This window comes from Oncorhynchus gorbuscha, linkage group LG05 (genome assembly GCF_021184085.1).
Source record: "Oncorhynchus gorbuscha isolate QuinsamMale2020 ecotype Even-year linkage group LG05, OgorEven_v1.0, whole genome shotgun sequence".
NCBI lineage: Eukaryota > Metazoa > Chordata > Actinopteri > Salmoniformes > Salmonidae > Oncorhynchus > Oncorhynchus gorbuscha.
The window spans coordinates 68,042,493-68,056,380 of record NC_060177.1 but is presented as its reverse complement, the minus strand read 5'-3'; the positions used below and the strand labels follow the sequence as shown (position 1 = coordinate 68,056,380).

At 46.1% G+C, this 13,888-nt stretch overlaps 1 protein-coding gene across 3 annotated transcripts in view; it reads right to left on the bottom strand.

The window, feature by feature from the left end:
• wscd2 (WSC domain containing 2) overlaps positions 1 to 13,888 on the bottom strand; it is a 105,663-nt gene that overhangs the window by 49,194 nt on the left and 42,581 nt on the right. For all 3 annotated transcript variants that reach the window (XM_046350880.1, XM_046350879.1, XM_046350881.1), the window contains one exon: positions 719 to 1,696. In XM_046350880.1, the coding sequence (XP_046206836.1) occupies positions 719 to 1,115 (397 nt within the window). In that variant the 5' untranslated portion in view covers positions 1,116 to 1,696. The remainder of the gene's footprint in view (positions 1 to 718; positions 1,697 to 13,888) is intronic.

Sequence of the window (13,888 nt, the reverse complement as noted above, 5' to 3'; positions counted from 1 at the left end):
TGTCATTTGTATTTTATTTTTAGATTTTGTGGTTTGGTTCCAAGTCACTTGTCTGTGGCATCTGGGTACCTAGTAAATATATACAATGTCACACAAGGTGTTGCTAGGGATAGCTCTATGATATGGGTAAACGTATTTGGGGAAAACCAGCTATCACTGTGAGATGAATCTGTACGTTCTGAATATCCCCCCAAATAACCATGTTTATGGCCTGCTGGTGGGTATTGCCTGACTGTGGCTAAGGTGGATCAGGGTGGGTGGGACCACTGAACTAACTAAGCCTCTGGTTCCAGATCTCCCTGGGAGAGAGAGAGGAGTCACTCTGCTCACACAGGCTCTTCTCTCTGGAGAGGCATCACCTGAAGTGCCAATTGCCTCTTAAATATACAATCACAATATCGAAGCACATTAACCTTGAGCAACACTGAGTGTGAATGTGTATGTGCCTATCCACACGTGCCTGTGTGTATAATGGAATATCTTTCATAATGAACAGCGAATACTCAAGGTGAAACTTAGGTATGATAGTCACTAAAATTGACAGTTTATTTCTTCAGGCTATTTATTTCTTCAGGCTATCTATAAAACAAATTAACTGTAATCAGTGGTGTTTTTAAGAGATACTGATTGTTATGTGTAAAATCAAGTTAAGAGTCCCAACAGTACAAACCATCTAGGTACTATCCAACTAGTACATCTCGACAAACTGTTAACTCACCCCGTCCGTCGTCCAGATCTTTGGCGTTGCGTCCTTTGAGGGCGCGGTTCCAGCTGCTTGTGTAGTCCCCTCCCCGGGCCCTCCAATCATGGCTGTCCTTCCCAGCAGCTCCTTTCATCCATGGAGGGCCGTACCTCCTCGGGGTGGGTCTGCGGTTCTCCTTGAACACCCTTCCCATCATCCCTACCCGCCGGCCATCTGAGGAGGCCACCCTGTTCCCCATCTCAGACGCCACCAGGGGGTCCCGGCCCCCATTGGCCCCTGTGGAGTTGTCCCCTACGAAGCCAGAGTGCAGGAACACGAGGCTCCCGGCTGTCAGGTAGAGGAGGATGAAGGAGAAGAAGCGCACAGGTTTCCTCCGGAAGTAGCGCTGAATCTTCAGCAAAGGCCTAGCCATGCTGGCTCTACCTGCCGCTCAGTCACAACGTCCCAGAGAGACAGAACCATAAAGCAGCAGGACAACAACCCTAAAGCTTCTGAGAGGTCCAATCAAACAGCAGAGAGTGTCACAATATAAAATCTTAATCCAATTCTGGGAAGGGACAAATAATGACCTATCAGGCAAAAACATACAACAAAGGTGTGTTGTGCTCCTGAGTGTGTGTGTGTATGAGATCTCTGCATGTGGTCTGACCACACTCCTCGTGGAGGTGTGTGGGTGTGTGTGGAGCTGGAGAGTGTGTCTCCAGTGTGTGTCTCTCTACGTTCCCACTGAGAGAGCATCAGGAGGACAGAGAGCTGACCGTAGCGCCATGGCAGGAAAGGTGAGTGGCTCAGACTGAAAGACAATCACCGAAGCAGCATTACTTCTCTCTCGCTATCGACCTCTGGCTTGTGCCTTCCCGGCTCCACAGAGGCCCTTTCCCCCACTGTGCAGATGGAAGAGGCTTTAATTCACTCTCTGAACTGAGATCCTTGTGCCTTTGTGTGTCCATCCATTCACCGTGACGGTCTGTGAAGGAGGTCGAGGCTCGCCATCTGAAAGTATAATAAGACACATTAATCCTCTCTGTGGGCTCCTACAACACACACACACCACCTCCCCACCTCCTCGGCAACACTCACCCATCATGCACCAGAAGGGTAAAGAAAAAAAAATCTTAACACAATCAAGGCAGAAGCAGTAGCAAACAGCACATTAGGGTGAATGAAAATCCTTGGGCTGTGGTTGTCGTTTTCTTCAGTTCATAAACCCAATGTGGGTGGTCCTCTGTTCCAACCAGCTGTGAGCTCTACAGGCTTCTTTATCTCTGCTAAATGAAGATGGAATGGGAACATTGGAAGGGGAAGGGAAACAAGAGTTCTACCCTGTAGCATCTCCACTGGTTCTATTTCTGTTAATCAATGTGTTTCAGTAGGTAATAAAAAACAGCCAACAATAGAGTCTAGCAGTATAGGTAACATCCTCTTCGAGAAAATATTTGATTGTCATTATTCTTTCTGTTTCAGTGGTCTCAGATCAGGATCTGGCTACATTCTTTGTCTTAAATTAAAATAACTTGAAGTTGATTTCCTGGTGTGTTTATTTATTTATTTAATTTATTATTATTTTTCCCAGAAAACTTGGGGGGCCAAATAAAACCATGCGAGGGACAAATTTGGCCCACGGGCCGCCTGTTGGGGAACGGCTGAGTGCCAACTCCCCAGGTCCTCTATCCCTGTGAAAGGCCTCTCTGTTCTGTTCTGTCCAGGGCCACAGCGGCACTTGGCTGGGAGGGGATTCACACCGAGGTGGTAACAGAACACCGTCCAGAGGCCCATGGAATTTTTCAGAACCCCCATGGTGACACTCGCCCCTGTGCCTTGCTGTCTGGTTCAAGACAAATCAACAAAGCACCTGTGTCACCTGAAACCCCCAGCAACCCCGAACAACCCAATCTCCCTGTCTGCATTACCCCCGTGGTGGTCTGGGTACGATCCAGAACCATCCTGGGGGAGTGGATCACTTCCAGGTGTGGATAGAAACCACAAGATTAATACCAGCAATGTGTCCTATTACCTTTTTTGTGCATAACCTTCGACCAGGGCCCATTAGGTTCAAAAGTAGTGCAGTATAGGGAATAGGGTGCTATTTGGGATGCACACCAGGCACCTCTGGGTTACTATGAGTGGGACTCTTCTGAGCTCTGTCTTTCTGTAAGCTAATGAGGACTGAGAGGAACCAAGAACAGTCCATATGTTAGTTTGTTGACATGGACTTTATTTAGCTTACAGCTATCACTTACTCAGATATTAAGCTCTGGTATCAAGATAGATCATGAATCAGCTCAGGTCAAATTAAGTTTAGAGACACACACATGTCCCAACTCTCTCCACACAGTATGCATGATAGTTCCTCAGTGACAAGGCAGGGCATGGTTGTGTTTGACTGAAACATTTGGGTGATGATGTGAGCACATGGTCGAAGTGAGGTGCAGGCTATGTCATGCTATTGTCCTTATAAGGCATGTGTTTACACCCGATGGTTTGTGGAATTAAGGTGTAGAGGTCCGAGCAGGTTTTTTTGGGGGGGGGTCTTAAAACTGGGAGCACGTCTGCTCAGATAAATGGACCTCTTGTCATGCCTGATATTGGCTTTTCATCATTGCAGCTTACAGACTCAGGCCTTAATAAAACGTATATGTCTGTCTGTCTGTCCGTCCGTCCCGTCCGTCCGTCCGTCCGTCCGTCTCCGTCTGTCTGTGGAAGAACACTCCTCTTGTTGGGTAGAAAGATACATGGCACACATCTGATTGCAGAATGTTACAGGTCACACGCGCAATGCACCTGTCATGAAATGATGAAGGCTGAACTAGAAGAAGGCCATGTTATTGCACATTCCACCATAGGTTTAACTGTTTACTCGCAGGAGCATCGCTGTCAACATTGGAGTGTTACTATGGAGGGAATACTTGTCGCGATTGAATGGCAAAGACTAAAAATAAATTGGGAAAATATGCACCTTTACTTTCTTAAACACCATTTTACACCACCATGCTAGAGTGGCTTAAGCCTAGGAATGCTAGTCCCGGATGTTGCGTACTGCGTTAAGCCATTCAGGTCGCAGCAGTCTGTTGTTTACCCCTGGCTGAACATGGGGCACAACTTTCACAAACTTGCACCATTGAGAGCATTCTGTCAGGCTGCATCACCACAACTGCACCGCACGCAACCACATGACTCTCCAGAGAGTGGTGTGGTCAGCCCAACTCATCACTGAGGGCACACTGCTTGCCCTCCAGGACATCTACAGCACCCGGAGTCATAGGAAGTTCAAGAAGATCATCAAGGACCTCAGCCACCCGAGTCACAGCCTGTTCACCCTGCTACCATCTAGCAGACAGAGACAGTACAGGTGTATCAAAGCCATGCCAGAGACACTGAAAAATTGTTTCTATCTCTGGACCATCAGACTGAACATCCATCACTAGCCGGCTATCACCCGGTAATCTGCCCGGCACCTTAGAGTGCCGGGCACTATTGCTGTACACACCTTTTCTATTCATGTACTCTCCATACTGTCTATACACACCATGTATGTATATATTTATATTCCGGACTCTGACATTGCTCTGACATATTTCTTATATTTTTGTGATTATGTGTGTATTGTTATTGTATTGATAGATATTGCTGTACTATTGTCATGTTTCGTCTTATATTGTCTTGTCATTTTGCTTTTCCTTCTGTTCGTTTTCCCCCTGCTGGTCTTTTTAGGTTCGTTCCCCTTTTTCTCTCTCCCTTCCTCTCTCTCTTCTCTCTATCGTTCCGTTCCTGCTCCCAGCTGTTCCTATTCCCCTAATCAATCATTTAGTCTTCCCACACCTGTTCCCTATCTTTTCCCCTGATTAGAGTCCCTATTTCTCCCCTTGTTTTCCGTTTCTGCCCTGTCGGATCCTTGTATATTGTTCACCGTGCTGTGTCTTTGTATCGCCCTGTCGTGTCGTGTTTCCCTCAGATGCTGCGTGGTGAGCAGGTGTCTGAGTCTGCTACGGTCAAGTGCCTTCCCGAGGCAACCTGCAGTTTATTATCGAGTCTCCAGTCAGTTCTCGTGATTACGAGTGAAATTGTTTTTATGCTTTATTTACCGCTCCGATTTGTCTAGGAGTATTGCTATTTCCTTAAACTGGATTAAAGACTCTGTTTTCGCCAAGTCGCTTTTGGGTCCTCATTCACCTGCATAACAACTATTGGAGCTAGAAACCTATGCAATTCGCTGCAACTGCAATAACATCTGCAAATCTGTGTACGCAACCAGTAAACTTTGATTTGATTTGAAATGGTAAAAATAGGAGAGGTTTAGCCATTATTATGACTTTGTGGCTGTAGTAACTAGTGACGACGAAGTGTCATCAAACGGTTAACCAGCAAATTCTGGACTGTATCACAAACTGAACAGGGAAATGAAACATTTTAAATGCTTTTACTGGACTGTTGAAGGACCGATATTGCTGGCTTTTAATCTCACTCCTTTTTAGTTTACCACCTATACACGGCTCACTGCTTTTAAACAATGGACACATATTTTTGAAAGATTGGACAACTGCTTTTAAAGTATGATAATTGATGTTGAAGATTGGCTTATTACTGCTGTCTATTGATTTGAAGAGGTGAATATCATGACGGCAACAATTCCTGAACCTTGTGAGCAAACAGTTGAGACCAGAGAAGGCTGCTGGGAGGAGCTATAGGAGGATAGGCTCATTGTAATGGCTGGAATGAAATAAATGGATTGGTATCAAACACACTTCGTTCCATTTATACTATTCCAGCAATTGCAATGGGCCCATCCTCCTAAAGCTCATCCCACCAGCCTCTTCTGGTTGAGACATATTTACTGTTCCCTGTTTTTTTGTGCCACAGGACCATTTGAAAGAGCCGGATCTGGGCTCTATCTACTAGAAGGAGCAGGAGTAAAAGAAGGGTTGGAGTGGTCTGGCTAGGCTGCCTGATTTCACCCACAATTTAAAGCATGAGAAACTATTTTTCCCTTTTGTGGAATTGATTTCACCCTAACCCCTTTATATGGGTAGCCTACAGAATTTTTTTATACATTTTCCAAACGACCTACTTTTTGATTAAATCTTGCCTCCTTGTGTTTCATGGTTACTCTGGTTCCCAACTGGTCACTACAACTTTACATTTTACTTTACTGTGATTGTTTTCTATTAAAATGGTCCAAAAGAAACAAAAATAGATTCTTAGCAAAGAGAAATTTCTCAAGCAATAATTTACTTTAGTTTAGTATATACTTTAGTTTAGTATATTAGGATCCCCATCAGCTACTGCACATGCAGCAGCTATTCTTCCTGGGGTCAACATAAAACATACAATACATGACAAAGTACAGAACATGAATCAAATAAATACAAATTTAAATCAAATAAGACAACAAAAATACTATTTACACACTATTCATATATACAGTACATATTCATTCTTATATACAGTACAGTTAAAGTAGATCTTTAGAAAGAGGAGAGATGCTGTGATATTACATAATGTATCGCCTTGTGATGTCACCAGGCAGTCCAAAACTCCATCCCACCAAAACAGCCTGAAATTTCAGGGGGTCTTTTCAAACCGCTCTTACACTAAAAGGGCATTATCATAATTTTCACAATTACACAGTATTAATCCAACCTCTTAGTGTGGAAGTACAGCATATATAAAACACATAGCAAATCATGTTTTTGATCGTACTGGGACCAAACCTCCACCAGGTGCCGTAGTCGCGTACTTTATGGCACACACACAGACACACAGACACCCTATTAATCATTTATAAGCATGTAATGGAAAAAATGAAATTGAACTTCAAACTTCACTTGATAAGAGCATTTCTAAATTTGCAAGATCAAATGATTTTATTAAGGGTGGTCACTGACTTCAAAAGTAAACATTGAAACAGATTTTGGATGGCTTCGACAGTAGGCTCTATGTGAACAAACCTAACACAATGTTCAATCTTAGTGCTGGCAGTAGTGTTATATGTTCGGAGGTGTGTTAGAAATATATTTGCTATTTTCAGAAATGTAATTATTGGCCCAGTAGCTGGCGGTGGTGCAAAAGGGATGGGTTTTTATGAATAAACATGTTATGGTGTGTAGAAGCTTGGCCCTTCACTGGCCAATCAGAACATGCTCCATAGCTAAATATGTGTTTTGTGTATTTATGGCCTTTTATGTATTGCACTGTCATCAACTTCAATTAGAATGTTAGTCCATTATAGCCTAGTTCGTTAAATAGCCTGCCCCATATTTGCTAAATATGTTGAACATTTTTACAGTCCACATTGTTCTAATTGTATTGCTTCAATATGAAAATACGTTGTTAAATGTAGGCTATAACATTCGCACTGATGTAGGGGTTAGGCCTGTAAATTGCAGTCTGTCTAATACAGTTACAGGCACCACAATTGCTGGATAAAGATCCACTATAAAGGAAAGGGGGAATGTCCACTCACCATTGTACTGCTCGCAGATGTAAACATCATGGAACCATCTTACAGATCATACTTGCCCTTCTCCAGAAATAGCAGACGAGCAATGTACTTTCTCACCATAAACCCATGGATGTTGAGTCTTTCTAATAAGTTTGAATTTTTTATTAAATTAAATGAAAAACAACCAATCTGCTTTACTAACAACAATATTTCTAAATAGGATTGGCTCAGAAGCATTATATCATAAATCCAGTGGAGGCTGTTGAGGGGAGGACGGCTCATAATAATGTCTGGAATAGAGCAAATGGAATGGTATCAAAACATGTTTGATGTATTTCATACCCTTCCATGAATTCCGCTCCAGCCATTACCACGAGGCGGTCTCTCCAAATACCTCCTGTACCTAAATCGCTTCTCTTGTTCCATGGTACTGTGTGCACATGTACTGCAGGCCTCAATGTCTTTATGTATACAAAATACTAGACTCCTGTCAATTGTATCGCTGCCGATGTGCGAGGCGAATAAAACTATGAATCTGCTGTTGATATGGCATTAAACAATGGGATAGTTTGGAGGAACACAATTTTCTATTAATTGGATGAGGGGCGCTCTTTGAAAATGATTGTTTTCTATTAAAATGGTCCAAAAGAAACAAAAATAGATTCTTAGCAAAGAGAAATTGGACAATTGGCCCAGCATCGTCCGGGTTTGGCAGGGGTAGGTCGCCATTGTGAATAAGAATTTGTTCTTAAACGACTTGCCTAGTTAAATAAAGGTTAAATAAAATAAAATACATTTTAAAAAGCATGAGGGCAAAAAACCCAAACAAATATTGTTTAGGGCCCGCTAAAGGCGAGAGCCGCCCTGGCTGCGCTTCTCCTCTCAAAATCCATGCCATTATCAACTACCTTTTTCTGGGTCTTAAAACTTCCCATTAGCGCTGCATGAAATTGTCCCTTTTGGACTTGTTTTTAAGGACATACCAAAAATATTGCAACACCTCCCACTTCAGGGCAAGTGATCTGATGTTAGACAGATAAATTGTCGGGCCTGGCATTAGGGCTGGAAAATGCCAGTGCGCCAGTTTTTACATGATGAAACTGCAAACTAAGGTGCGTTTGACACTTGCGCCTCCTTAGCGCCAGCCGGAAGTAGAGCCTAGTGAGCCAGAGGAGATAGGAGGGGGTAGAGAGCGACAGGTGTCCTCATTCTGTTTACCATTACAATGGTTATATGAGCTACAAGAGGCCCTTGTGTTGCTGCACTCTCTGAACCTCCTCCAGTATTATCCAGAAATGATTGAGAAAAATGGAAGCATGACTTTTTGTGGAGAGCAGTTGATGAGGTTAAGGGAGGAGAGAGGGGAGGGTGGTAGTGGTGAGAGTGGCGAATCTGTCAGCCAAGTCATTGCTGAGCCATCAGTCATACAGGACAGGCGCTAGCCCTCTGATTGGCCATTAATTCGCATTCATATTAAATGAGCCAGCAAATATTTAATCATAGCGGATTCTTGGAGGAGAAATGTCAGAGTTAATCGTTGAGCTCAGCGCGTGCAGTGGACCATGGCGCTGCAGGACACTCCCTAAATATATTTCATATCTGCCCTGGGACTCATTGAGCACTAGGCACAGAGCCATCCTGCAGTGTGGCGGTAGTCCCCTCCCTCTGTGACACCTCACTCAGGGAACAAATCTACTGGGACCACCTGCCCTGAACACTGGCCTGTCTGTCCTACCCAGTCCTACCCAGTCCTACCCAGTCCTACTTTGCCGGCTTTCTGACAGCTCTGTTACAACCTATTATATATCTTCCCCATATGACACTCAGTTATCAATTTCATATAGCTTCCCCACTGTGCAGATACAAAATGGATTGGAGTGACTGGATGGATACAGTTTTCTTCCACTAGGTTTTAGAGACAGGATTGGGTTTTAGAGAAAGTACATTAGCTTTTAGAGACAGTATTGGGTTTTAGAGACATTGTATTGGGTTTTAGAGACAGGATTGGCTTTTAGAGACATTGTATTGGGTTTTAGAGACATTGTAGTGGGTTTTAGAGACAGGATTGGGGTTTAGAGGCATTGTATTGGGTTTTAGAGACAGGATTGGGTTTTAGAGACATTGTATTGGGTTTTAGAGACAGGATTGGGGTTTAGAGATATTGTATTGGGTTTTAGAGACTGGATTGGGTTTTAGAGACATTGTATTGGGTTTTAGAGACAGGATTGGGGTTTACAGACATTGTATTGGGTTTTAGAGACAGGGTTGGGTTTTAGAGACATTGTATTGGGTTTTAGAGACAGGATTGGGGTTTAGAGACATTGTATTGGGTTTTAGAGACAGGATTGGGTTTTAGAGAAATTGTTTTGGGTTTTAGAGACATGATTGGGGTTTAGAGACATTGTATTGGGTTTTAGAGACAGGATTGGGTTTTAGAGACATTGGATTGGGTTTTAGAGACTGGATTGGGGTTTAGAGACATTGGATTGGGTTTTAGAGACAGGATTGGGGTTTAGAGACATTGGATTGGGTTTTAGAGACTGGATTGGGGTTTTAGAGACAGGATTGGGATTTTAGAGACATTGGATTGGGTTTTAGAGACAGGATTGGGGTTTAGAGACATTGGATTGGGTTTTAGAGACATGATTGGGGTTTAGAGACATTGGATTGGGTTTTAGAGACATGATTGGGGTTTAGAGACATTGGATTGGGTTTTAGAGACATGATTGGGGTTTAGAGACATTGGATTGGGTTTTAGAGACTGGATTGGGGTTTTAGAGATAGTAGCTCGAGTGGCAGTGTGAGCATTGTTTGTAGAGGAGTGGAGTGGTTAAAGCTGTTAAAGAAGGCGAGGAAGAGAGAAAGGCAGTAGCAGCCTGAAGAGTGTTTGTCTTTTGGAGAGGTGGCTGAGTTAGTCCTGTTTAAATGCCATGTATTTGGCCCCAGATGAGGATAATACAGACCACTTATATATAATTAAATTGGAACTACTTATTAAATCTGTTTTCATTCATTATCCTTATTTGTCTATGTAAGGTTATTGGATTATCTTTCATTTAAATCACGTACAGAGTGTTAAGGCTGTGTAAGGGAGGTGAAGTCAGGTGCAGGAGAGCAGAGTAAACAGGCACACTTTTAATCCGTTCAACAATAGGCAAAAAAAGTGACATAAGTGCCCAAAAACATGGAACATAAACTATAAAAGTATTGAGCGTGAACATACACCGTTAACAATGAACAATTACACACAAAGACATGATGGTGAACAGAGGACTAAATACATGTAGATTGTTTGGGGAATGAAAACCAGGTGTGTATGGAACAAGACAAAACAAATGGACATATGAAAAATGGTTCGGCGATGGCTAGAAAGCCGGTGGCGTCGATCGCCAAACGCTGCACGAACAAGGAAAGGAGCCGACTTCGGCGGAAGTTGTGACAGAGATACCTTTCTCTAGATATTATTTTCATGATTTCATGCATCATGAAGGGACAGTCCAGCATTATTCCCATAAATGTCTTTAAAGATTTATCATGTTCCAATGCCAATAATTTTTTTTATGTGGAAATATTCCTAGTAAGGAATGACATTTTGATGAGAGGGAATTGGAGAACTGTGTTGTGCAGTACATCAATAAAATAAAACAAATCAGTCCCAGAAAATAACATTCTCCCATGGTCAAACAACTACGACATGAAACGTGGTTTGGCTTGGACCTTACAGTACATATGTGTCCAATTTCCGATATTTTGTATTTTCTTTGCCAAGAACCCAATTCCACTCCTGAATTATTGGGAAACATGGAGAGGCTCTTAAACAGTTAGACCAAGGCTTGCATCTCAAATGGCACCCTAAAGGCAACTCACTCCTATGGGCCCTTGTCAAAAGCAGTGCACAATATACTGTAGGGAGGGAATAGGGTGCATTTTTGGAAACAGTTGACAACAGCTGAGTTGTATTTATTTTAATCGATCCTCTCCCTTGTTTGTGTTGGGCTTGGCTGTGACTGCTTTCCTCTCTCATGAGATTGTGGTCTACAGCAGAGATAACAGCATAATAACATGGCTGAGCAGGGGTTGATGAGAGAACTGTGTGGGCTTGACGAGACGACTGACGAGAGGACTGTGTGGGGCTGACGTGAGAACTGTGTGGGGCTGGCGAGAGGACTGTGTGGGGCTGACGAGAGGACTGTGTGGGGCTGACGAAAGGACTGTGTGGGACTGATGAGAAGACTGTGTGGGGTTGACAGGAGGACTGTGCGGACCTGACGAGAGGACTATGCGGGCCTGACGAAAGGACTGTGCGCGCCTGACGAAAGGACTGTGCGCGCCTGACGAGAGGACTGTGCGGACCTGACGAGAGGACTATGCGGGCCTGACGAAAGGACTGTGCGCGCTTGACGAGAGGACTGTGCGCGCCTGACGAGAGGACTGTGCGGGCCTGACGAGAGGACTGTGCGGGCCTGACGAGAGGACTGTGCGAGCCTGACGAGAGGACTGTGCGGGGCTGACGAAAGGACTGTGTGGGACTGATGAGAAGACTGTGTGGGGTTGACGAGAGGACTGTGCGGGCCTGACAAGAGGACTGTGCGAGCCTGACGAGAGGACTGTGGGGGCCTGACGAGAGGACTGTGGGGGCCTGACGAGAGGACTGTGTGGGGCTGACGAGAAGACTGTGAGGGGCTGGCGAGAGGACTGTGTGGGGCTGGCGAGAGGACTGTGTGGGGCTGGCAAGAGGACTGTGTGGGGCTGGCGAGAGGCCTGTGTGGGCCTAATGAGAGGACTGTGTGGGGCTGACGAGAGGACTGTGCGGACCTGAGGAGAGGACTGTGCAGGCCTGACGAGAGGACTGTGCGGGCCTGACGAGAGGACTGTGCGGGCCTGATGAGATGACTGTGCAAGCCTGACAAGAGGACTGTGCAAGCCTGACAAGAGGACTGTGGGGGTCTGACGGGAGGACTGTGCGGGCTTGACGAGAGGACTGTGTGCCTGACAAGAGGACTGTGTCAGGCTGGCGAGAGAACTGTGTGGGGCTGACGAGAGAACTGTGTGGTGCTGACGAGAGGTCTGTGTTGGCCAAACGAGTGTACTATGTGGGGCTGGCAAGGGGCAGTGTGACGAGAGAACTGTGTCAGCCTAACGAGTGTACTATGTCGGGCTGTCAAGGGGCAGTGTGACGAGAGGACTGCATCGGCCTAACGAGTGGACTGTGTGGGGCTGACGAGAGGACAGTGTGGGGCTGACAAGGGGCCAGTGTGGCCCTGACAAGGGGCCAGTGTGGGCCTGACGAGTGGACTGTATGGGGCTGACGAGAGAACTGTGTGGGGTTGACGAGAGAACTGTGTGGGGTTGACGAGGGGCCAGTGCGCGCCTGACGAGGGGACTGTGCGGGCCTGACGAGAGGACTGTGCGAGCCTGACGAGAGAACTGTGTGGGGCTGACGAAAGGACTGTGTGGGACTGATGAGAAGACTGTGTGGGGTTGACGAGAGGACTGTGCGGGCCTGACAAGAGGACTGTGCGAGCCTGACGAGAGGACTGTGGGGGCCTGACGAGAGGACTGTGTGGGGCTGACGAGAAGACTGTGAGGGGCTGGCGAGAGGACTGTGTGGGGCTGGCGAGAGGACTGTGTGGGGCTGGCAAGAGGACTGTGTGGGGCTGGCGAGAGGCCTGTGTGGGCCTAACGAGAGGACTGTGTGGGGCTGACGAGAGGACTGTGCGGACCTGAGGAGAGGACTGTGCAGGCCTGACGAGAGGACTGTGCGGGCCTGACGAGAGGACTGTGCGGGCCTGACGAGATGACTGTGCAAGCCTGACAAGAGGACTGTGCAAGCCTGACAAGAGGACTGTGGGGGTCTGACGGGAGGACTGTGCGGGCTTGACGAGAGGACTGTGTGCCTGACAAGAGGACTGTGTCAGGCTGGCGAGAGAACTGTGTGGGGCTGACGAGAGAACTGTGTGGTGCTGACGAGAGGTCTGTGTTGGCCAAACGAGTGTACTATGTGGGGCTGGCAAGCGGCAGTGTGACGAGAGAACTGTGTCAGCCTAACGAGTGTACTATGTCGGGCTGTCAAGGGGCAGTGTGACGAGAGGACTGTATCGGCCTAACGAGTGGACTGTGTGGGGCTGACGAGAGGACAGTGTGGGGCTGACAAGGGGCCAGTGTGGCCCTGACAAGGGGCCAGTGTGGGCCTGACGAGAGGACTGTATGGGGCTGACGAGAGAACTGTGTGGGGCTGACGAGAGAACTGTGTGGGGTTGACGAGGGGCCAGTGTGGGGCTGACGAGAGGACTGTATGGGGCTGACGAGGGGCCAGTGTGGGGCTGGAGAGGGGCTAGTGTGAGGCTGGAGAGGGGCTAGTGTGGGGCCATAGAAAGGACTGTCTGGGGCCATAGAGAGGATTTTGAGACCAACCCTCCTTAAGGCCCCTTCTTGTCCAAGGAGACTGCTAGCAGAACTGATAGCAGTCATTAACAATAATAGAGAATAGACACAGACATATTACTACAGCACTCTAGTATTCAGCACTACCATCGCCAAAAACATGTGCACTGGCACCACTATGCAACAGAGCAATTTGTTTGTGAGTGCCTCTGTGTATACATGTGAGCCTGTGTGTTTGTGTGCATGTGAAGAAAATATGCATGTGAACAAAGCCCACCTCCATCTATCCCTACATTGCATAATTGTCCATCAGGCACTAAATTGGTTAAAAGCATTATCTCCTGTTAAACAGGCACAACAAA